The sequence below is a fragment of the Loxodonta africana genome, chromosome 19 (genome assembly GCF_030014295.1).
Source record: "Loxodonta africana isolate mLoxAfr1 chromosome 19, mLoxAfr1.hap2, whole genome shotgun sequence".
NCBI classification, from domain to species: domain Eukaryota; kingdom Metazoa; phylum Chordata; class Mammalia; order Proboscidea; family Elephantidae; genus Loxodonta; species Loxodonta africana.
The window spans coordinates 14,762,133-14,785,563 of NC_087360.1; the positions used below are offsets into that span (position 1 = coordinate 14,762,133).

Genomic DNA, 23,431 nt, shown 5'->3' on the forward strand with positions numbered 1-23,431 from the left:
TCGGTTACTAAGGACATTGGAAAGAAGTCACTGGTCTCTGAACACAAAGCCAGACTCTCTCCGTGGGACTTCATGATGGTCTTTGTCCTGGTGCTGCCCTGGCACTGGTGACAGAGAAGGCAGATGATATTCCCACCTCCTCTCCTGTCAATTGAACACTCTTAAAATGAAAGACTTCTTAGTTTATTTCTACCTCGTCACATTCAAAAAGATTTTGGAGTGACACTAAGGAATGACAAAGAGTGTGGGAGCTCCGCGCTTCCCCGGTTTTTTTTTTTTTTTAAATGCTTAAGGTTCATTATTTCTTCTTTTTTTGTGATTACAAAAGCAAAACCTCAGTTTTAGGTCTTTGGAACCACAGAATATGATTTCTAAGATTTTTTAACATCAGATTTGTACTTGTCTCACTACAAATACAACCAGTCATCGACCGAAGACTTACTCATGATATTGAGTGCATTTTTTAAACAAAAAAAAAAGAGAGGAATGAGTGAATGTGGCAAAGTCCATTCACAAGGGCCATTATTATGTGTTTTCTCAAAGAATGTTGTATCGTGAAATAGAAAACTAACGATCAGGAGAGGCACAGGGAAGGGAAAACTTATTCTCTTGATTCAAATAAAGAAAAAGACAAACACCAGAATCGGTGTTACAAACTTAGCAAAAATAAATTCGAATGATTCTAATTCCCATTAAGCTTGTTAATGCCTCCAGCTCCGAGATGTGGGCAAGAATGCGTACAACTTGACCTCTGAACATACGACTCAGTTCAGAGTAGAAAGACAAACAGTCCTGATCGAGGATTGCACGTGTTCCGTAGAGAAATTAGAAAAAAATATTGCAAATGAATAACCCCAACTGTCCATCAAATGAGATGATCTAAGACACGTGTAGACAGACATAAGGAAGTGATGAGAAAGAATGAAGAGAGAAGTGTTGATTGTGGGACCTCATGAAGACAGAATGTCACAAGCTGTCAACACAGGACAAGCATACAAGCCATGCCACTGAACACAGTGCCTTTCAAGTCAATTCACTAGTGTAGGCGGAGAGCAACATTGTCTTTGCAGCTGAAAGACAGCACACGTTATTTGAACTTAGTAGGAGGCAGCCAGCACTACTGGTGAAGTGGCTTTCCTGGCGGTGTGAAACCAGAGGAATCCGTGGCGCCATCTTCTTCCGGAATCCTGTTCTCCTGGAAGATAGCAGCAGCAGCAAAGGTCAGTGCCCTCTACTAGACTCTACTCTATGTTCTCTTTCTTGGCACTGTAAATATTCTGCACCGTCTCATAGACAAACTCCAGATCCTCTGGATATCGAATTTCTAGCTCTGCATTCGGGATGTAGTGTGTGCCAGTAAACTCTGAGAAATAGCGTCCGACGTCGGGGTGCGAGATTTCTTGAGGTTCCACGTTATATTCCAAGTTTTCTGTTGGTAAAGAGGCACACGGACATTCTCGTTAGAAGTTCAATTTCGGCAGCAGTTTTTATCCACAGAACTTCCTATCCCCCTTTTGGGTGGCATTTTTTGGGGTGCAGGACAGGCAGCGTGAAAAGGGAAGACAGAGATGCTTATGGTATTTGAGGGACATAATGGGAAAAAGGGAACTCTGGTGGTACAGTGGCTAAGTGCTCGGCTGCTAACCAGACGGTCAGTGGTCTGAACCCACCAGCTGCTCTACAGGCAAAAGACGGGGCAGTCTGCTTCCACAAAGATTACCCTATGGGGCAGTTCCACTGTGTCCTACAGGGTTGCTATAAGTCAGAATCGACTTGATGGCAATGCGTAATAGGAAAAACGCAACAAGCAGCCATCAGGATGGTGGCACGGTGGGATGGCAGGATGTGGAATGGACCCCCAGCAGCTCCAGGAGGATGGCAGCATTTCGATATTCTCTGAGCAAGATGTTTGGCTCCAGCAAGACCCCTATAGGAATCTCTTGCGGGTGGGCAGGCCAGAGACTCATCGTGGGACAGGATTATCCTGTCCTGCTCATTCCTGCCAGTGCTGAAGCTTCTGAAGCCCCCACTTTATTTGGTTACAAATCTCAACCCGCTGTCCTTGTCTACTAGCAAGAGCCCAGCCCACACAGGTCACACCTTCCACCTGAGTTCCTTGAGATCCTAAAGTGAGTCAGCCACTTCGCAGGGCTGCTGTTGGGTCCACTAAGAGGAATGGAAAACTGGTATCTACCTTGGAGCCCTTGAAGAGCATCGGTTATGACTACTTGTATAATGTCCTACGAAAACAATGCTACTTCTGCTTTTTGTTCTCTATTTTGCCACCAGAGAAAGAAGTGTCTGCTGCTACAGAGAGTAAAAACCGAAAAACCTGTTGCCACCAAGTCTGGTAAAGCCCATGGCTGTTAACTAAAATCGGCAGATTAAATCCACCAGCTTCTCCGTGGGAGAAAGATGTGGCATCTGCTTCCGTGGAGATTACAGGCTTAGAAACCCTATGGGGCAGTTCTACTCTGTCCTATAGGTTTGCTATGAGCTGGAATTGACTTGATGGCAATGGGTTAGGTTTTAGTTTTCTGTAGAGAATAAGACTCTTAAAATAGCATGATTAAAAACAAAAAAAAGATGATAAAACACGTGAGGTGAGGTATTTAAAAGGCGAAAATCCTTCCAGGTGGTTTCCCAGAGAGAATTACTTGAAGATGGCTGCTCCATGGGCCCAATGAGAGGATGGTGACATGTATGACCTCCTCCCGGGCCAAACGACTGGACCAAGACTGGGAATGGGCACTCAACTCCAGGCTTATTTCCTCCACCCTGACTGTTCTCCAAGGTCAGCCTTGGCCCCAGCCAACGTGAAGCGGACTTTACACAACCCGTTACTTCACCAAATCCACGGAGTCTCTGGGCAAACTCATTACTTGGACCAACTAACACAGCGTGGCCACCGTCACCATTGCTGTTTTTGCTACTAAATTATAGCATATTATTTCTTAAACATCTTGAAATACAAATTCAGGATAGCTGAGAAGAATTTTACTTTCTTGGAGAAAATTAGTAGTCATAAAACTACAGTTCCAAGAAGTCACCTATGCTATCAAAAGCCATAAAATAAGCGTATCATTGAAGCCAGCAATTCTACTTTTAAGGATATCTTTTAAAGGCATGACTCCTCAAGCCAGAGGCCCTGAACCCCAGAGCACACAGGATAAAGACGAGGCACCTTCCTGAAGCATCCACATAAAATGATATTTGGGGGACTCATTTGAGAAAAGAGCTGCAGAATTCAACTGATCATTTTTTAGCATGAAATCCAAGTATTTAACTACATTTTGTGGCGATCAGTTGTTTTAGGTCATTTCTTCAGAGGTATACCATATTTTTATGCAAATAACACCTACGTTTGCCTGCCAACCATGCCCTCCCCCCACAAGGTATTTTCGTAAGCGCCTTGCCCCCAATCAGCATAGTGACTTATGAAAATAACTTGCAGGGGGAGGGCCTGGTTGGTTACCCGTTACTTGCGTAAAAAGATGGTATTGCTTTTAAAGTTTGAGAAGTAATAATGCTAGGAATATCATGTATAAATCATAGGCAAAAATGAACAAAAATGTAAAAACGGTATAAATGTCCAACTGTAGGTCACTATGTAAGTAAATAATGGCCCATTAATTCAGCAAAATACTAGGCAGCCATGAAAATGAGGAGCCCGTTTGCATGATTCTATGGAGGAGTTGAAAGTAAGACTTTAAACATGGCCACCTGGAAGGCGATGTATCTGGGCTGGTACATTCCAGGGCACAGCTGCACACACAGCTCCTCCGAAGTGCCAGGCACTGTGCTACCTTACAGGCACCATCTCTAATCCCTGTGTTGCTCCACAACGCAGCTCCTGTCAGTTCCCTTCTGCAGCTGAGTAAACCTTGGCACAAAGAGGTGAAGGACCAGCTCAAGATTGCAAGGTTAGGAACAGGTGAAGCCAAGTATTATGGATTGAACTGGGTCCCCCCAAAATGTGTCAACTTGGCTAGGCCATGATTCCCAGTATTGGGTGGTTGTCCCCCGTTTTGTTATCTGATGTGATTATTCTAACCTTTAAGATGTTAATGAGGCAGGATTAGAGACAGTTCTGTTAATGAGGCAGGATTCAATCTACAGAATTAGGTTGTATCTTCAGTCAATCTCTTTTGAGATATAAAAGAGAGAATCAAGCAGAGGAGAGGGACCTCGTACCACCAAGAAAGAGGAGCCAAACTTGTGAGCGACCATTTAAATACTCCACTGGTTCCACCCCATTTGAAGCAAGGGAGAATGAAGAAAACCAAAGACATAAGGGAAAGATTAGTCCAAAGGACCAATGGACCACAACTACCACTGCCTCCACCAGCCGGAGTCTAGCACAACTCGATGGTGCCTGGCTACCACCACTGACTTCTCTCACAGGGATCACAAACGAGGGTCCCAGACAGATCTGGAGGAAAATGTAGAACAAAACTCTAACTCACAAAATAAGACCAGACTTCCGGGCCTGACAAGAGCCTGAAGAAACCCCAAGAGTACGGTCCCAGACACCTTTTAGCTCAGTATCAAGTCACTCCTGAAGTCACACTTCAGTCGAAGATTAGACAGGCCCATAAAACGGGACTAAAGAGACACACCAGCCCGGCGGCAAGGACTAGAAGGCAGGAGGGTACAGGAAAGCTGGTAACAGGCAACCCAAGGTCGAGAAGAGTGCTGACATACTGTGGAGCTGGCAACCAATGTCTCAAAACAATATGTGTACTAATTGTTTAATGAGAAGCTTGTTCACCAAACCTTCATCTAAAGTACAATAACAAAAAGGCACATAAATTGATTTAAAAAAGAAAGAAGAGCCAGGAGCAAAGCGTGTCCTTTGGATCCGGGATCCCTGCACTGAGAAGCTCCTAGGCCAGGGCAAGACTGATGACAAGGACCTTCCCCCGCAGCCAACAGAGAAAGCCTTCCCCTGGAGCTGGCATCCTGAATTTGGACTTCTAGCCCCCTAAATTTTAAGACAATAAATTTCTGTTTGTTGAAGCTATCCGCTTATGGAATTTGTGTTTCAGTGCCACTAGGGAACTAAAACACCAGGATTCAAACCCAGACAGTCCAATTCCAGAGTCAAAGGGGAACTAGATGTAAGAAAAAACTAACTTTGAGAGTGGTGAGGGCATGGCAACTGCAAGGGTGCACGTTAGGAGAGGGCAGGGATAAGCGGGGCTGGCTGGCTCCAGAGCCCGGGGCCAAAAAGGGTAGCTCCAGCTGAGGTTCCTCGGCGGAAACCGGAGCCGTGGATCCAGGATCCTCCAGTTTTTCGATAAGGAAAATGGGTAGTCAGTCAACCCTACTATCTGTCCACTGTTAGCATTAGATCTTTATGTAAGTGACTTTATTTTCTTATGTTTAACTTCTTTTAATGTTAAAATCAGAAAAATTGATGAATGTAATAAATACCCAAATATTTCAAAATGCTATGGGCTGAGAAAATGCCTTTTCTGCCCGCCCACCATTCCTCTCCCCAGATCCAGGAACAGGAGGGACCGGTTAGTGGAGCGTCACAGGTGCACCTCCTTTGGGAGGCTGACCAGGATGTGACCATGGTTTGGTGCCTCGGCAAGGTCAGCTGCCCAGGGCATTGCACTTAATATGTCTTCTTGGAAAGGTTCATATGAACAGTAGAGGGAGGGTAGAGAATCGGAGGCCACCACCGAGAGATAAAACCCCCTCTGCTCTAAAGGGAGCACTGTTACCTGTTACTGGTACCCGGTGCTGAGACAACTGAAAGTGAAAAAAATGTTAAGTGGGTAATTCAGAGCAACATACTTTGTTCCCCGTTTCTCTAAAGCAGAGGTTCTCAACTGGGGCGATTCTGCCCCACTCCAGGGGACATTTGGCAATATGTGCAGATGTTTTTGGCTGTCACAAATTAGGAAGGGGAGTGCTACTGGCATCTAGTGGGTAGAGGTCAGAGATGCTGCTAAACATATTACAATACATAAAATAGCACCCACAAGAAAGAATTATCTGGCCCAAAATGCCAACAGAGTTGAGGCTGAGAAACCCTGCTCTAAAGTAACACGTCTTCGCATTGGTCCTCTCTCCCTTTCTCCCAATGGTATTAAGCAGCAGCGTAGTGTTGGGTAACACTTAGCCTCTGAGTGCAGGGGGAAAGGATGATAGTTAGAGCCAGATTATCACCCACGCATCTCAAAGGCAACATGGCGGGACAGCAGGCAGCACAGAATTCTGAACATGGGCACCAAGGAAGGGGCATGACGAGACGGGCAGGAAAGCCAGGGAGGGCACGTGGGAGGGAGATGAGAGCTGTACACGGGGAGCAGGACTGGGCTCAGTGCCGCCACCTGCCTGGGCACCAGCCTGCTAAGGAACACAACAGGAAAGGGCATAATAATAATTAAAAAAAAAAAAAGAACACAAGTAAGATAACGGAGTTGGCAACAGTGCGTTACAAAGGGAAAGTAAATACTGATCCACTAAATAAGGGTTTCAAAAAATTCTCTGTAAGAGGAACAAGAAATCTACTATAGAACTTAACTGAGCAGAACACTTCCACTCAAACAGCCTGTAAACGGCAAGCAGCCTCTCCTGATTCCCCTGAAATCTTCAGAGAAATGTTGTCCATTTATGCTTATTTTAAATAAACTTCCACTTACAAAAAAACATATGAAAACATTCCTTGTAAAACAACGGACGCACTACCTGAGCGTTCCTTGGGCCCCTGTCCCGTCTTGGCCCCGGAGGAAACAACCGTTGGTCTGTGTGTCCGTCTAGTCCTTCTTTAGGAAGGGACATGCATGTACCTAAATACACCGATATAGATACACAATACACTCTTAAGAACAATTCTATATTGCTCTACGCGTGTGTATTTACACAAGACACACTGTAAGTGATAAACTGGCCACCTTTGTTTTCCACTGCAGCTTAGTGTTCCAGAGTTTGGCTATACCATAATTTGTACATAATTATGTACCATAATTCCTTACGAATGGCAAGAGCTCTGCTATTTTAACACCGGACAACAAGCCTCGTTATACGTACAGCTGGAGATCTTAGGAGAAGGGGCACTGGAGATGTTCACAATTCAACAGAGGGTGCCAACTGCCCCTGCAGGGCTGCTGCACTCTGGTCTATGCTCCATCTGCACGTGTGGGTCCCCACACGGTTCACCACAGGCTGGCCCCAGGAAGAGCACGCTCGTGTGTGCGTGTGTGTTGTACACACGTCAGGGGGAGCGTATGGGGGAGAAGTATGGTTTGAAAGCTTAAAACAAATTACAGGAAAGGGAACTAACATTTAGTAAGGGTGTGCCATGTACCAAATGCTCCATGAGGTGTGATATCATATACAAAATATACTAGAAAACTGGATATTCATATTGCAGTTGAATTCCCTATCTTCTAATATATGGGTGGCTGATTTCAATCCAGAGCATCCGTGATATTCATTTCCATGGTCTCTGAGAAGTATGTGTGTGTGGAAGGAGTCAGGACAGGAGCTGCTGCTCTTCAACCTAGGTGCCAAGGAGCTATTAAAGCACGCCCCCTAGTGGGAACAAGGAGTATAACTAGATGCTGGATCTCCTTCCCATTAGGATTTGGGTGAAATCTAACATATTGAGAAAAAAAATTCCCTTAATTTGCAGGCTAAAGCTGTTTGAAGACGTACACGTATGTGGTTTATAATTCACTCTCCAACTCTCTCTGGAGAGCTAATAATGAGAAAAGTATTCGTTAATGGGTTCCACTGAAGTTAATCGGTTCACTGGAGCCAAAGGTTGGAAATTTAGATTAAGAAACAGTTTAAAACCAAACCAAATATGAATACAAGCAAGTCAACTCAGAAATGTTCAAAAACGTATTTAAATAAGTGTTTTAAAAATGTAGCCTCTCTAGGTCTCCTACTAGTCAAATATGGGCTAATTGGAGCATAAAATTGTCCCAAATGATTACAACACATGGAATAAACGAAACTCCAGGAATCTATGGAAAGAAAGGGAAGAGAGAAGGGAGGGGGAGAAGGGGGGGGGAAGTAGAGTAGAACGACAGCATTAGAAAAATCACTGTTTTGTAATTTCCATATAATAATTTCAGGAACCCTGGTGGCGCAGTGGGTAAAGAGATCAACCGCTAACTGAAAGGTCAGCTGATCGAAACCACCAGAGGCTCTGTAGGAGAAAGATACAGCAGTCTGCTTCCTTAAAGATTACAGCCCTGGAAACTCTATGTGATCACCATGAGTCAGCCACTGACTGCATAGTGATGGTTTTTTTTTTAATATACAAGATGATTTAGGCAAGAATATTTAATGGGTTCTGAAACAAACCATAGCGCTATAGGTTATTGGGGAATAAGATATTCATGAGATGCCAAAGCAGCACCCCATGGATTTCTTGTTAATTACAAGGGAACAACTGTAGCTTACAGTGAGTCACAACCTTAGCCAAGTGAGCAAACTTTGCAGTGCCAAGACTGGGACCATGGTGTACACAGCACTGGATATTAAGTATTCTTGGCAAGAGTATTTAACTAGACTCTAAGCAAGACCTGGAAAAAATAAGACAAATCCGGAACATGAGGCATTCAATCAGACAGCCGGCTAGAATGTGGCTCAAAGTCAAAGTCATATGAAAAGAAAAAAAGATGAGGAGTGAGGAACTGCTCTTTAATGAGAAAGACTAAAGAGATGCAACAACCAAGTGCAGGGCACAGATCTGGGTTGGGTCACAATTTTATAAAGAAACAAACAGCTACAAAAAGTCTTCCTATGACCACTGGAAAAATTTAAAGATGGACAGATTAAACCCAAAACCAAACCAGCTGCCGTTGAATCAAATTCCAACTCACATGACCCTTTGGGACAGAGCAGAACTGCCCCCTAGGGTTTCCAAGGAGTGGCTGGTGGATTCGAACTGCCGACCTTCTGGCTAGCAGCCGAAACCTTAACTACTGTGCCATCAGGGCTCCGGACAAAATATTATATATTCTGAAATTAATTTTTTTTTTTTAGGTGTGGTAATAGAACTGTGGTTGTGTAGAGTAATGTCCTCATTCTTAAAAGATGCCTTCTTAAGGATCTGAGCCGTGACATCAGCAATGTTCTCTCAAATGGCTCGACAACAGGAACGTCTGTCCACAGAGAAAACAAACACAGTCAATGTTAACTGTAGGGTCTGGTGGAACATTAACTGTGGGATCTGGCGGAGGGCGTTTGGGGTAGCCACGGTGCTCTTCTGCTTCACAGGGTTGAAAACGGTCTCAATACAAAGGTGTCAAAAAAAAAAAAAAAATGAGCCTCTGGTTGATGACCTGCTATTCCCACCATCTCACTGCTCTGCACTTCTGTTTACAAGGCTGTCCCCCTTTCTCGGACAGGGCCTCGTCCATCCCACAGCCTGTGAGCATCTCCTAGGGGTCTGCAATGACACAAGGTGCTAGGCACAGACCAGCGGATGAGGCAGACTCAGTGACTGCCCTTGTGGGGTTTCTGCTCAAGTGAAGGGCCAGATCCCAACAGGAAGTAACAGATGTGAACCCACTGGCTCAGGAAGGCAGGGGAACCAGGAGGTGCCGAGCAGGGCCAAATGACCTGTCTGAGGGTTGCGGGGGCAGGGGTGAGGAAAGCCTCCTGGAGGACATGGCATTAACTGGAGCACGTGAGGAGGGAAAAGGGCCTGTTAGCGAGGGGCAACAGCTGCCTGGAGACCTAAGCGATTACAACGTGATATTAGGACTGTAAACACACACTGCGTGTTTCCAAGGGACTTCTGAATCATTAACACGGGTGCTGGACTAATTCAGAATATTCAAAAACCAAATACTCATTTTTACCCACTCTAAAAACCTGGTTTTTTTTTTTTTTTTCCCCTTTTTTATTGCACTTCGAGTGAATGTTTACAGAGCAAATTAGTTTCTCATCCAACAATTCATAGAGAAATTGTTTTGGGACACTGGTTGCAATACCCACACTGTGTTAACACTCCCCCCTCCCCACCCGTGTTGCCTGTGTCCATCTGCCTGTTGTTCCCGTCCTTCCCCGCCTTCTCGTCTGTTTTTGGGCAGGCGCTGCCTGTTTGGTCTCCATACTTGACTGATCTGAGAAGCACGTGGTTCACGTGTGCTACTGCTTTAGAGGCCCGTCTCATCTTTGGCTGAAAGGTGTACTTCGGGAGTGGCTTCGTTCGGAGTTAAAAGGGCGTCCGGGCCACAGTCCCAGGGGTTCCTCCAGTCTCTGTCAGACCAGTAAGTAGGATCTTTTCTTTATGAACGTGAACTTTGTTCTACATTTTTCTCCTGCTCTGTCCGGGGCCCTCTATTATGATCCCTGTCAGAGTGGATGGTTAACAAGCCCGTTTTAAAGTCAATACAAATGTTTCTGGAAATTCAAGTACCAAACAGCGCGAAAGCGCCCAATACCAACCCAACCCCATGGGCAATGAGTGCGCATCGTGACACCCCAGACACGGGCCCACGATGCTAATGAAACCTCCCCTTTAATTCCCTTACATGCAATGATGTAATCCCATAAAAACGCTTACTACGTGATTAGTGGTGGTGCAAGCCATCCATGGAATCATTCGATCATCTCCAAATCATTTGCTGATTTTTAGAAACCGTCAGTGTAATTTTTTACGACAGTGCTTCAAAAGTTACGTCCTATCACCGTTGGAGACTTTGTCTGACCCGAGAAGCCATGCAAGACTCCTCTGACAACCTTCCCATCTCGTGGATAGAGATTAAATAACCTGCTGTCTCAATAAAAGGTGCCCCAGTGGCACAAGGGTTAAGCACTTGGCTGCTGACTGAAAGGTTGGTGGTTTGAACCCGCGGGGTGGCTCTCTGGGAGAAAGACCTGACGATCTGCTCCTGTAAAGATTACATGCCAGGAAACCCTATGGGGCAGTTCTACTCTGCTATATTGGGTCGCCACGCACCAGAATCGACTCCACGGCACTTAACAACAGTCTGAATAAACAAGAATTTCTCTTGACATTTTTGATGTAGCATGATCCCCTCTCAGCCTCTGCTGAATTAATAATTAAAAAGAGAACTTCTAACCTTTCTGATACTCCTGAGCTTTCTACACATCCAATATTTCTATTATTAAGTCATGAAAATAATTTACTGGAACGTAGTATTTAGTTAGGTCAAACCTGATGTTTGAGGCCAGACATGAAAAGGCACAATGATGATGATGAAGGACAAGGCTCTTGGCCCAGCTGGATTCAGACTCACACTAAGTTAAAGTGTAAATGACCCCCTGGACTTCAGTGTCCTCACCTGTAAACGAGGATGGGGTGACAATGGTCATTACAGTCAAAGCATCAGAACACTGCCTGTCACGGAGCTGCACTCTGTTCGCATCGTGTTCATTTTTATTAACACATTAACGTGGTGAACGCCTCAATAGACAGGCCTATGATAAACGCATCCATTAAGCGGAGGTGAAATTCACCGGAGACACAGAGAAGGGAGACTCACAGGTAAGGCGCTCCTGTCTCTGAACTGCCTCCGCAGGCTGTGTCCTGTTCTCAGGAGTGCCCTGGGCTCAAGCACCTTCTCAGTGGACCCATTACCAAACACCTGCTGGCTCTCCTGGTCTCTCACAGGCTCTCTGAGAGCCAGTGCTGCGGACCACAGTTTCCCCAGTGGCCATGCAAGGGTGTCTGGGCAAACACAACCTGCCAGCCTGTCTCAGGAGGCCAGAGGAACCTGAGGTGGCTCCCCCAATAGTGTCCACTCAATGCCCTCCAGTCTGGTGACTGGGAGGCAGGACTTCAGGGAATTTGACTGGCATAGGCATAGACCAATCAGATCAAGAGGTCGGCAACAGTACTGGAATAGGGTCCCGGCTGTGGTGGTAGTGAGAGGCAGAGACCTTGGGGGTAGTGACTATTTAACCCTTTGGTTAAGCGCTTGGCTGCTAACTGAAAGGTTGATGGTTCGAACCCACTCAGAAGCTCCACGGGAGAAAGACCTGGTGATCTGCTTCCATAAAGACTACAGCTAAGAAAACCCTATGTGGCAGTTTACTTTGTCCTACAGGGTCACTGTGAGCCGAAATTCACTTGACAGCAACAGGAACCCAGGACAGCTGCGCATCAGTCCTGATGAGGTGAGCCATGGGTAACTGCCATCTCTGAATAAATTGATGACGTGTAACCATAGAACCTATGCGCTCAAAACGTGTGCCTAAAACATGCCCGGCTGTCATTAAACGGACATAGAGAACTAGCTACTTACCTTGGGCTGCATATCTACAAGAGCCATCCTCCACCAGAACATTATAGAAAGGTTGATGATGGCCATGAGGCAGGCTGTGGACATTCATGTTTCGAATCCATTCGTGTCCCATCATGCAGGTGGGGTCCCAGCCATAGATGACACAATTATAGCCATACCTGAGTAACATGAGAGCAACGACAAATCAATCCCTGAGCAACTCTGAGATGTACAGGATACGGCTTGGCTTCTCTTAAGCTCACATTCTTACGAGTCTATCTGCTTTTACTCCATGTCGGATCATTTTCTAGGATGACTCCCCATCCCCACCTCTTCATAAACCCCTTGTACTATCAACAGAACATTTCATTTGGAAAAGAAGAAACTTTTAAACAAATAGTGATGGGACAACAACTGGTAATCCAAGTGGAAAAAGGTACGAGACTCCGACCTCACAACACACACAAGATCAATTCTTACTAAAACAAAGGCCCAGATGCAAAACCTAAAACGCAAGACATAAAATAACTTACATTTAAAAGATAAAATATCTTCGTGACTTGAGATAAGGAAAGACTTCTTAAACAAGCCACTAAAAGTATAATCTATAGAGAAAAGACTGATAAATTTAACATCATTAACATGAAGACATTAAAGGGCCCTAATTAAAGCAGAGGAGCCCTGGTGGCACAGTGGTTAAGCACTCAGCTGCTAACCAAAAGGTCGGTGGTCTGAACCCAACAGCTGCTCCGAGGGAGAAAGATGTGGCAGTCTGCTTTCGTAAAAATTACAGCCTAGGAAACCCTATGGGGGCAGTTCTACTGTCACTAGGAGTCAGAATCAGCTCAACAATAAAGGGTTTGGTTAATTCAAACACACTGTTAAAAAAAAAAATTTAGGCCAACTGGGGAAACACTAACTAGATATTTGATGTATTGAGGAACCGTTTGTTCTTAAATGTACTAACAGGATGTGGTTAAGTGCTACAGCTGCTAATCAAAAGGTCGGCAGTTTGAATCCGCCAGGTGCTCCTTGGAAATCCTATGGGGCAGTTCTACTCTGTCCTACAGGGTCGTTATGAGTTGGGATCCACTTGAGGGCAACAGGTTTGGTTTTCTTTTTAATGGGCTGTAAATGTATTAAAAAGTTACACAATTAAAACACGAGCCCTTACCTTTTAGAGATACAGGGTGAAATAGCTACAGATGACCTGGCCTCTGGGGTTTGCTTCAGTCCATCCCGGGGAGGAAAGGGGGGGAGCAGACATGAACGAGCCTGACCCTGTGACCTGTGACGGTGCCTGCTGAAGCCAGAGGACGGCGACATGATCTGGCTCACCGCACTCACCTCTCTACACTTACATATGCTTGAAAACGTCCATAATGAAGTTAAAGACAGAGAGAGACAGAACACGATGAGAGTGAAAAACACCAGCCAAAAACTGGGAGAAGGTATTTACAACGTATATTGACATAGACTAGAATCCAGAATAAAGAACGACTCTAAATCAATACAGAAAAGATTAATAATGCAATAGAAAAATAAGCAAACTGCTTGAAGAGATGCTTAATGAGACCAGATGAAACTCAAACCTGAATGGCCAGTAAACATATGAAAAGAACCTCAACCTCCGTCGTAAGAGGGAAATGCAAAGTAAAACCACTGGGAAGTACCACGTGCACCTTACTATGTACGCCATTTTTAAAGGTCTGGCACTAACCAACGTTGGCGAGAACAGGACCTCTCGAGCTCCTAGCCTGCTGGTGGGACACAAATCAGTACATTCACTTTGGAAACAGTTCAGTTTGGCCAGGCAAACTGACCTCGTGCATATGCTGAGTCCTAGCAGATCTCTGCCCTCAACTCAGAGTCAAAGGGATTGAGATTAAAGAAGAGGGGGAGAATGAGGGTATGAGAGAAAAACTCTCTGCATACAGAGCTGTTTCCATTTTCCTGCACAGGGAAGTCAAACCTCTAAAGGGAACTTGAAAACATTAGATCTCTCGGTTAGGAAAATGAGTTGTCTCTCAAAACCAGTAAGGTTAACGATGCAGTTCTGTGCTGTGTCTCAGCCGTGGTGGGCACGCGGTAAATAAGCCATGAGAGACGCACAGTCATTCTTCCAGAGGCGGGTCCTGCTCGGAGCGTGTCAGCTGCTAGCTTCTCGGCGGTGCTCACGGGGCACATGCCATCCTCTGCAGCCACCTCTGGAACGGACGCCGTGGCGGGGGCGGGGGGGGGCCCGATCGCACTCACCTCTTATGCTTCATAATGAGCCCAATGGAGTAGCAGACATCTCTGTGCTTCTCGTCGGAACGGAGCTTGACCTCCACGCCTACCTCCTCCTTTTTACGCTCAATGTGTTCTAAAGTGTGCTGTACCAGATAGCCCACCGCCCCGTGCTGCCCGGGGTCGAGGGTTTGGATGTGCTGGAGGATGTCAAGCACCTTCAAGACAAGACAGAAAGACTAGGAGATAATATTTTCAGCTATGCCCCTTCTTTTTCACTGCCTGGGATTCAGGCCTACATAACCTGACAAAGGGCGGCAGGGGGTAGCGACACTCAGACAAGTCTCCCGTGACCATTCTTCAACTGATTCACCAAGTCAGTGCCACAGAGGCCTGGGGTACTGGGCCCACTTCTGAAACTGGAAACTGGTTCAGGACACCCAACTTCAACCAGCGTGAACGGAAGGAATGATTTGGAAACCGCATGGGGTACTAGAATGAGCGAGTGAGGGCCTGCTATCTGCTAGCAGTTTTGGGTTAGGTGGACTCCAGAAGGTTCTAACATTCTAGGTCAGTGATGGAATTGTGGGGATCTTTTTTTGTTAAATACAGAAAGGAAAGAAATTTAACCTGCCACTCATCAATTGGGAGGAAAAACAAATGCTTAGCTTCTTCATTCAAGATCAACAGGACGTCCTGACACAGCTGCCTCAGTGCTGGGAAAAGGAAAAAAAGGGTCACAGAGAGGGCGCCAAAGCAATGCAAATCAGTTTAGTTTATGATACTCTACTTGAGGAGTGAAGCCATGCGTATCCGGGCTGGTCATTTCAATTCACAATGGACTTCAGTATTCAAGCGGGCAGCGGGAGAAGCCACATCTCTGTGGAACTTAAGCTACTCACTAGTGGGAGTGGGTCAGTCTGACTTCACCATTACACTGTTTCGATTACGCATGTTGCTCTACAGAAAACTAAAAATCCAAAATAAATAATTAAAAAAAAAAAAAAGGAGCCACGTAATTATTCAGCACTGCTAAGGAGCCCTGGTGGCCCAACAGTTAAGCGCTTGACGAAAGGCTGGCAATTCCAAACCACCCAGTGGCTCCAAGAGAGAAAAACTTGGTGATCAGCTTCTGTAAAGATGGCGGCCTAGGAAACCTTACTGGGCAGCTCTACTCCGTCACATGGGGTCACTGTGAGTTGGATCAACTTGATTTCATCTGGAGACAACGCCATGTTTACAGCACTTAGCAAAGGGTCTCGACAGGTTTCTGCTTTGAAAACGTGACTTCATCCTACTTACCAAGCCCCAAGGAACAGCACGCTCAGTGGGTAAAGAAACCTGGTTCTAGTCCCAGATCTGCCAAACCAGCTATTTTTACCTTTGAATCAGTTTCTTCCTTATTACATGAGGACGAATAACTGCCCTACCTATTTCCTGGTACATTTTGAGCCTGTAAAAGCGTGGGAAATAAGTTTTATGCAACCTAAGATAGTATCATTCCAAACCCCAATCCTATCTTCCAGACTGAGGTTTGTAGGACCTCAGTATTACTGACCACTGACTCTTTTCTTCACCGTATCCTCCCACCTTGAAGGTCAGCAATAGAGCCACTGCCAGTTTACAGAAGAGGAATCAGGCTCAACGAGGTTAGGTAACTTGCCCGAAGTTATGGGGTGTGAGACGTGGAGTGAGGATTTGGACCCAGGTCTGACACTATGCCCTCGGTCTTAAACCCTAGAACCATTTTTTATGAACTTTTTTACGAAAAACTTGGGACACATAAAAATGGGCAGAGTAATATAACCTCAAGTATCCTAAACCCAATTGCAAAATCAACTGAAAGCCGATCCCCATTCTGTTTCCCCCACCAGTGGTGCACTTCTGAGAGACAGTAACATGTATCTTTTGTATCTAAAAATGTACCCTTTGTAGCTAAAAACCTCCTTTTGAATAAGCTTCTATGTATTGTCTGCAGAAACGGCCTCCCTCATGTTTCCCATACAGTTCCAACTCGGTACTTTTCCTACACCGCTGCTATAGTCACCACACAGCTTCCCCTCTTTTCCTAGCCGCCCCACACCAGATACTGAAAACAGATCAACTTTGGAGTCTTAAAAGCACAAAGAAAGCCTTCAGCTCAGAGTATCAAAGGAGGAGACACGGTTCAGGGAGAAATCCCTTACTCCCCTTGATATGTGGCTGACAGAGGAAGGGAGGGCGGAGAGAAGGCGCTGGGAAGTGGGCCCGGTGTGTGCCTGAAAACAGTGCGGACAGCTGGGGACCATGCTGCCTCCCACGCAGCAGTTATGGCCTAGAATCCTGAGTCTCTCCCAACTTTGGGGCAGCAATCTTAGAACAGGTGGTCTAAGCCATGAAGCCCTTCCCTGTACTGGTTCTCTTCTTCTAGCCCAAGGGTTAGCTAACTTTTGTGTAAAGGCCAGAGAGTAAATATTTTCCACTTTGTGGCCCATATGGTCTCTGAGTCAACTATGCCACTGTAGCTCAAAGCAGCTGTAAGCGATATGTAAACAAGTGGGCTTGGAAGTCTTCCAACAAAACTTATACAAAAACAGGTGCTTTTGGCCCTGAGGCCATACTTTGCTGGCTCCTGCTCTGGTTTCCTCTAAGGCTCTGTCTACCTTTAGAGCTCTCTCTTCTACTTCTGGGGCTTCAGCTACCAGCTTTGATGTTGGGGTGGAACCACTGCCAAATGTTAGAGGACATCAGCAGGTGAGGCAGCCAGGTCACGTGGAGCTCAGCGTACCCCAAACTGAGCACTCTCTCCTTCCCCTGAAACAGCCCTGTCTCCAAATACCCACTTTTAAAGTGGTACGAGCAGTCTCCCTCGTCAGAAACCCTGAATATCCTCTTTGAGCCTTCTCCCTTATTCATCTCCGATGAAGTTGTTGTTTCTTATTCATTCTTTAAAAAAAAAAAAAAAAAAATTTTTTTTTTTGGAGCACCTACTGTGTGCCAGGAATTGTGCTGGCAGTATGGGGAACAGCCACAGTAAAGGACAAAATGGGATATGGCCCCTGTCCTGAAGGAACATGCATCTAGTGGAGGACAGTTAAACAGGCTAAGTCTTGTGAAAGGGAAAGCACAGGGAGGCTACAGAGCACAGCCGGAGGACCCCATCTAGTGTGCAGGGGCCAGGGAAGGGCTTCAGGGGAGGCCAAAGTTGAAGCTGATGGCTCAGCAGGAGTCAGCTGGGTAAATGGAGTTGAGGGAAGGCGTCTTAGGCAGAGCTGCAGCCGTGCAAAGGCCTGAAGCGAGAAGGCATGGGCAGACAGAAGACATAGCTGTGAAAAAGGGACATCCGGGAGAGAGGAGAAAGGCCAGGCAGGCAGAGCCAGACCATCAAGAATCTAGACAGCTGTACTGAAGAGCATGAGCCTGATCCTACGGCAATAGGGAGCCACTGAGAGGGTTGTAAGCCTGAAGTAGCATGATTAAATTGGCATTTTGGTAAGATCACTCTGGCCACAGGGGTCTAAGAACGAAGGGAAGGAGCCTAAGCAGGAGGTCTATGCCATCATCATGTACAGATCTGCAGGAGGCATTGGGCTCCAGGGTCTAGGCAAGAGATCAAAGATTTTGGAAGCTACCAGCGAAGAGATGGTAACTGAAGCAAGGAGCACAAATGAACTCACCCAGGGAAAGGTGCACAGTAAAAAGTAGTCTAGAAACTACCCTGCAGTCTAGAGCCCCTAAGGAGCAGGCCAGGTGCCAGCAAGAGTGTGAGAACCTGAGACAGAGGCCAGGGGAGCGTGCTGTACAGAGGGAGTGGACCATGGTAGTCAAGTTAAGATAAAGCAAGAAGAGCAACTACTGGCTTTAGCAACAAGGAGAACGGTTTTAGCACAAGGGGTCACTGGCGTGCTTCGCACTTCCAGTGGAGGTTGTGTGGGAACTGGGTGGGAACCAGATCACAGTGTTCCCAGGAGTGAGTGGGAGGCGAGCAGGGCGGTCCTCACGCATGGACAGCATGTAAGAATTTAACTGCAGGGGAGGAGGATAAGGGGGACCCAGAGGGCAATGAGGGGAGTGTAGGGAGGGCAGTCATGGGAGTGTTGTTCCCCCCGCCCCCCGAAGATGAGAGAGACTTGAGTATGTTTAATGCTGGCACTCAGACAACAGAAACAGGAAGCTGAAGATACAGGAGAAGAAATAATGGAAAATTTAGTGGTCTAAGAAAAGGCAGGGGGGCTGGGGTCCAGAGCACAGGGGGAAGAGAGGGTTGCCTTGGTAAAGAAGAGGGGCCCCCTATCCACTGAAATGTAGAGAAAGAAGAAAAGGATTCCTGTGGATCCAAGCAAGTGTGCGGGCTTGGAAGCAGGAAGGAGAAAGAGCTCCTGTCTGCTGGCTTCTTCAGAAACAGCCCTGCCTCAGCCCACTGCACCACTGGTGTGAAGAGCGGGTGGGCTCTAATGCCATGCTGCCTTGGCTGTGGGAGAGACCTGGCCGTGGTAATTAGCGTCTCTGCACTTCACGTATCATCATGAAACTCAACAAATCTAATAAAGTAAAGGTAACAGGAACTTGTAATACATATCGTGGTTATCATAAATAAGTAGATAAATAAGTAGATAAATGAAAAAACAGGAACGCACTATTAACTCCTGGACAACAGAGCTCTAAAAGTAGGTGGTAACTTCAACAGAGAGCCCAGTTGTTCAGTTACTCCACCAAATCACACGACTGTTCTGGAAAGACGTTTGCTTTCTAGGCTACTTCTCACAGCTCTTCTTAAGACAGGAGCCTGGGGATTCTCCCATGGATGCATCCTCTCTTAGAACTATTTTAGAGGGTTGAAGCTGTGAGTTAATGAGATGATTTACATCCAAGCCATGTCGAGTCACTGAGAATATTTACTTTCTCTTGGAAGAGTTTACCACGCTCTAATCACACGGGCAGATGATTTTATGGTAATATCCCCGAGAGCTCAGAATGAAGCTCTCCCACCAAGCTGTTCTCCACAAACGCAATGATCAACAGGCTCCTGGAGGGAACCAAGGGCGGGGTGGCGACGTGCAGCTGGCTCTGCACAGCCTTATCCTGCACAACTGTGTGCACACATCTGCTGCGTCCCCAGCTCACTGATGAGCAGCTCTGAGCTCAAATGTGTGGCCTTCTGAAAGTGCTTGCTGCTGGCCAACAGGGCCGTTATGAAAGAGAAAATTCAAGTGGAACGGTATCAAAACTCAGTGGTTTCCAAAGACATAATCAGCCCTTAGCGCGTCCTGTGGCTGGGCCTGAACACACCTAAAATCCACATTTTCCTTACGTATTTATATACCGGCAACTCAGTCGCTGATGGCACAGCTGGGTGTTGAACATTTTAATCTCTGTTTCTCTTTGCTGAGTGAGGGTGACTCAGGGAAAACGCATGCCTCAGGAGGTGAGTGGTGGGGCAGAGGCTACCAGCTTTCTGGTTCTGGAGTTCAAAGGGCCAAGCTTAACAAGAACTGACAGTTTCTGGCAGTATAACCAATTTTCATTAGAATTAAAGGAAACAGAACAAAATTTAATTGATTGGTTAAGACTGGGAGGCTGGATCCATGTGTGTTCATCCCCCACGTTAGTACAAGGGCAGACTTGGTTGGAATAGCCGCCTGCTAGTTCAGCAACAATCTGAGTTCCCTCTCTAAGGCAAGTGCAAGGCATCAAGGTAAGATAATTACCTTTTCTGGCCAGATTCCCAGGTGGAAGTAAAGCCTGGCTTGAAGGAGGAGAAGCTGCACCTGGTCCGGGTACATTGCCAGGTAGAGATCCAGTGAGTCTCTCAGGAGCTGGTAGGACTGATCGATGCCTTCCCTAGCAGGGCAAGAGGAATCTCTGTCTTAGCCTGGTTGCTTTTTAGCCGAGACTCTTTTTCAACGCCTGAATTATGAAAGTCATTGACATGGATACCAAAAGTTTTCATTCAGATACTTCCTCTAAGATTCTGTTCAGCAAATAGCTAAAATGCTCTTAATAAAAAAAAAAAAAACACAATAAATATAAATCTTGTACCCCACTTAGGTGATGGGCACTAAATTAAAACACTAAAGTGATTTCATTAAGAAGCTCCCCCAATACCACTCTACATAGTTAAAAGTGAATGCTGATAGCAGAAAACTGTTACTACAAATCCTTCTATTTCCCTTTTAGGACAAATTTCCTTGGAATCAGAAGCAAAACCGTGTCAGATTTTTATTACCTGTTTTTGTCTAAGTGATAGAAAAGTTATGAGTTAAAAGATGACAAAACACTGGGCAAGAGAACATCCTGCCTCCTAAAACTAACCTCTGCTACCCTAAGAGATTCTTGCTAGTGAGGAACGGTTTCAGTATTTACACAGAAAAGAACCTAAGTCCACTGCAAAGATCGCAAAGAAAAGTCACTGAGTACATCTCAACCCTGTACAGCATTATGCCACTGGCAACAGGTATCTTCTGTGGCGGGCAGATAGCTATAGACATCCCAACTGCGCTACCCAGCATCTGCTGGTTTCCTGTCTTGCAGGGCAGCTCATGAAATCACTTTCTCTGAAAGACAACTGAAGCCTCTGACAGCACGCCCTCTTCGGAAGTGTTAGAAAAACCAGAGTGCTCACCGCTTTCCCAGGCTCAGCAAGTTTCCCACCATTCGCTGCAGCACCTTCTTGACGTTGACCACCCCGTACAAGGCGGCGGTCACGTGCTGGCCGATCAGGTATTCACATTCTTTCACTGTCAGCTGCTTGCCTTTCCCAAAAGCATCAATGTAGATGTAGTCAAAGATGTCTAGTGTCGCCCTAGCAAAAGAGCACAGTTAGGCAAATCTTAGGGGGGAACTGAACAAGTCAGTGTTTTAAATTTCTCTAGCAAGGAGCTCAATCCAAAAGCTCTGAAAACAGTACCATTTCTACTTAAAATAACAAGGCCTTATGCAAAGTTTAAAATCTGACCCTTTACACATGCTCTGCTGTGGAAAGACCAGAGGTTCATGAGCACCTAAGAAACAGCACTGACGTGCACCTACCTGATGTAGTCTTCTTAGGGAGACAGGTTCAAACCTCAGGGCCAGGAATATCCATCAGAAGTGCAGTTGAGAGTCTAAGAATCTATAGATTAGCACCACTTAACCATCTGTGGATCCCAGGCCTGTCTGATGGCCTGGAGGACCCTGTACTCAGGTCTGCTGACACGCTTAGTTTAGGTGGTCACAGACCTGCTGGAGCCCAGCCATGGACGCAGGTTAAGAGCCCTCTCTAGGCCACAGAAAGCTAGGCACCTGTACTCGACCCCACTGCTCCTCTGAGGAGTAGCTTTCCAAGAACCATGCTCCCACACAGTGTGACTGGCCTGTGCTGAGCAGAACTGAAAGGCACGGTCACGCGAAGTCAGCTCTCTTTGCATTACCAAGTGGGCTCTCTATGGGGGCTGATGGACTAAGGGTTTAGTTGGGTCTTTGTTTCAGGGATAACTGTGTTTCTTTTGAGCAACTGTTTTCCTTTGATCTTAAGCCCACAGCAAATCACGTAACCTTCTCTCATTGCCAAAAAGCCATCCAGGTTTCACGCTTATGTCACATTTATGGTGCACCTTTAGCAAGGGTATAAGACTTCTGCAAACAGTTCTAGAAGTACTGAATGCTCTTCAGCTCTTTTTATGAGGCTAGGATAACCTTCCAAGGATGCTTAAAAAAACAAAAAATTACAGGCCAAGATCACTTACGAGCATAATGCAAAAATTCTGAGGGCAAATCAAATGCAAGAACATATTAATAAATGTACATACGATTAAGTTCCATGGACCCCTCCCAAAAAGATAACTGAACATTTAAAAAAAATCTATTTTAGCACATGTAGAGTAAAATAAAATCCAATGATTACTCCAATAGATACAGAAATCTTGGGAAAAAAAAATCTAATAGTTAATAACCTGTAGGTAACTCAGGAATTTAGAGGGCAGCTTCAATAACCCTGATGAAGAGTACTGCCCCCAAACACCATGTTTGACAGTAAAATGGTCAAAGCCTTCTGTTTAGGGTCATAAAGCAATGGTGCCATTTAAAGTCAGACACAGGACAAGGGTGCCCACTATCACTGTTTCTACACACCTCTGTACAAGGGGACCTAGCCAGTAGAGTAAGATAAAGAAACAAAAACACGTTAAGGACCAGAAACCAAGAAACTGTCATTGTTCATAGACAATATAATTGTTTACATTGAAAAGCCAAGAGCTGACAAATGATTAGCACTAATAAACTATCTAGCACAGTGCTGACTATGAAATCTCTATCTGAATATCAACGGAATCCCTGTACACCATCGAAACTTAGAAAATGTTTAATTAAAAAAAAAAAATTACTACTTACAATGGCAACAAAAAAATCCAGGTACCTAGGAATAGATGTAGCAAAGTAATAAATATGTAGGAAATGATAAGATCTTTACAAAGGACATTAAAGAAGACCTTTCTCTCTGTCTCGTGTGGGTGTGGGTGTGTGTGTGTGTATGTGAGAGAGAGAGAATTTATAAAAGAATGGAAAATAAAATTTAAGAACTCTTGATCTTATCTGCTTTGGAACAAAGGGACTTTGAGATACACATAAGATCTTGAAGACTTAATTTTTTTTTATTGAACTTTAGATGAAGGTTTACAGAACAAACTAGCTTCTCATTAAAGAGTTACTACACATATTGTTTTATGACATTGGTTAACAACCCTGTGACATGTCAACAGTCTCCCTTCTCGACCTTGGGCTCCCTATTACCACCCTTCCTGTCCCCTTTCCTCCTGCCTTCTAGTCGTTGCCCCTAGGCTGGTGTGTCTATTTAGTTTCTTTTTGTTTTATGGGCCTGTCTAATCTTTGGCTGAAGGGTGAACCTCAGGGAGTAACTTCATTAATGGGCTAAATCGCTGTTAAGGGGCCAATATGCTCGGGGTTTCTCCAGTCTGTCAGGCCAGTAAGTCTGGTCTTCTTTTGAGTTAGAATTTTGTTCTACA

General features: G+C 45.5%; 1 protein-coding gene across 6 annotated transcripts in view; it reads right to left on the bottom strand.

The window, feature by feature from the left end:
• Positions 1 to 256: 256 nt before the first annotated feature.
• The window catches only part of FBXO21 (F-box protein 21), a 40,683-nt gene continuing 17,508 nt past the window's right edge, over positions 257 to 23,431 (bottom strand). Inside the window, exons 8-13 of one of the 6 annotated variants that reach the window (XM_023559462.2) lie at positions 21,055 to 21,234; positions 20,141 to 20,273; positions 14,481 to 14,671; positions 12,246 to 12,403; positions 6,703 to 6,803; positions 257 to 1,429 (exon numbers count right to left, since the gene is read on the bottom strand). In XM_023559462.2, the coding sequence (XP_023415230.1) occupies positions 1,325 to 1,429; positions 6,703 to 6,803; positions 12,246 to 12,403; positions 14,481 to 14,671; positions 20,141 to 20,273; positions 21,055 to 21,234 (868 nt within the window). In that variant the 3' untranslated portion in view covers positions 257 to 1,324. Of the gene's footprint in view, positions 1,430 to 6,702; positions 6,804 to 7,983; positions 9,132 to 11,155; positions 11,283 to 12,245; positions 12,404 to 14,480; positions 14,693 to 20,140; positions 20,274 to 21,054; positions 21,235 to 23,431 lie in introns of those variants that run through there. The other 5 variants (XM_023559461.2, XR_002788001.2, XM_003419276.4 and 2 more) reach the window with 5 other exon arrangements.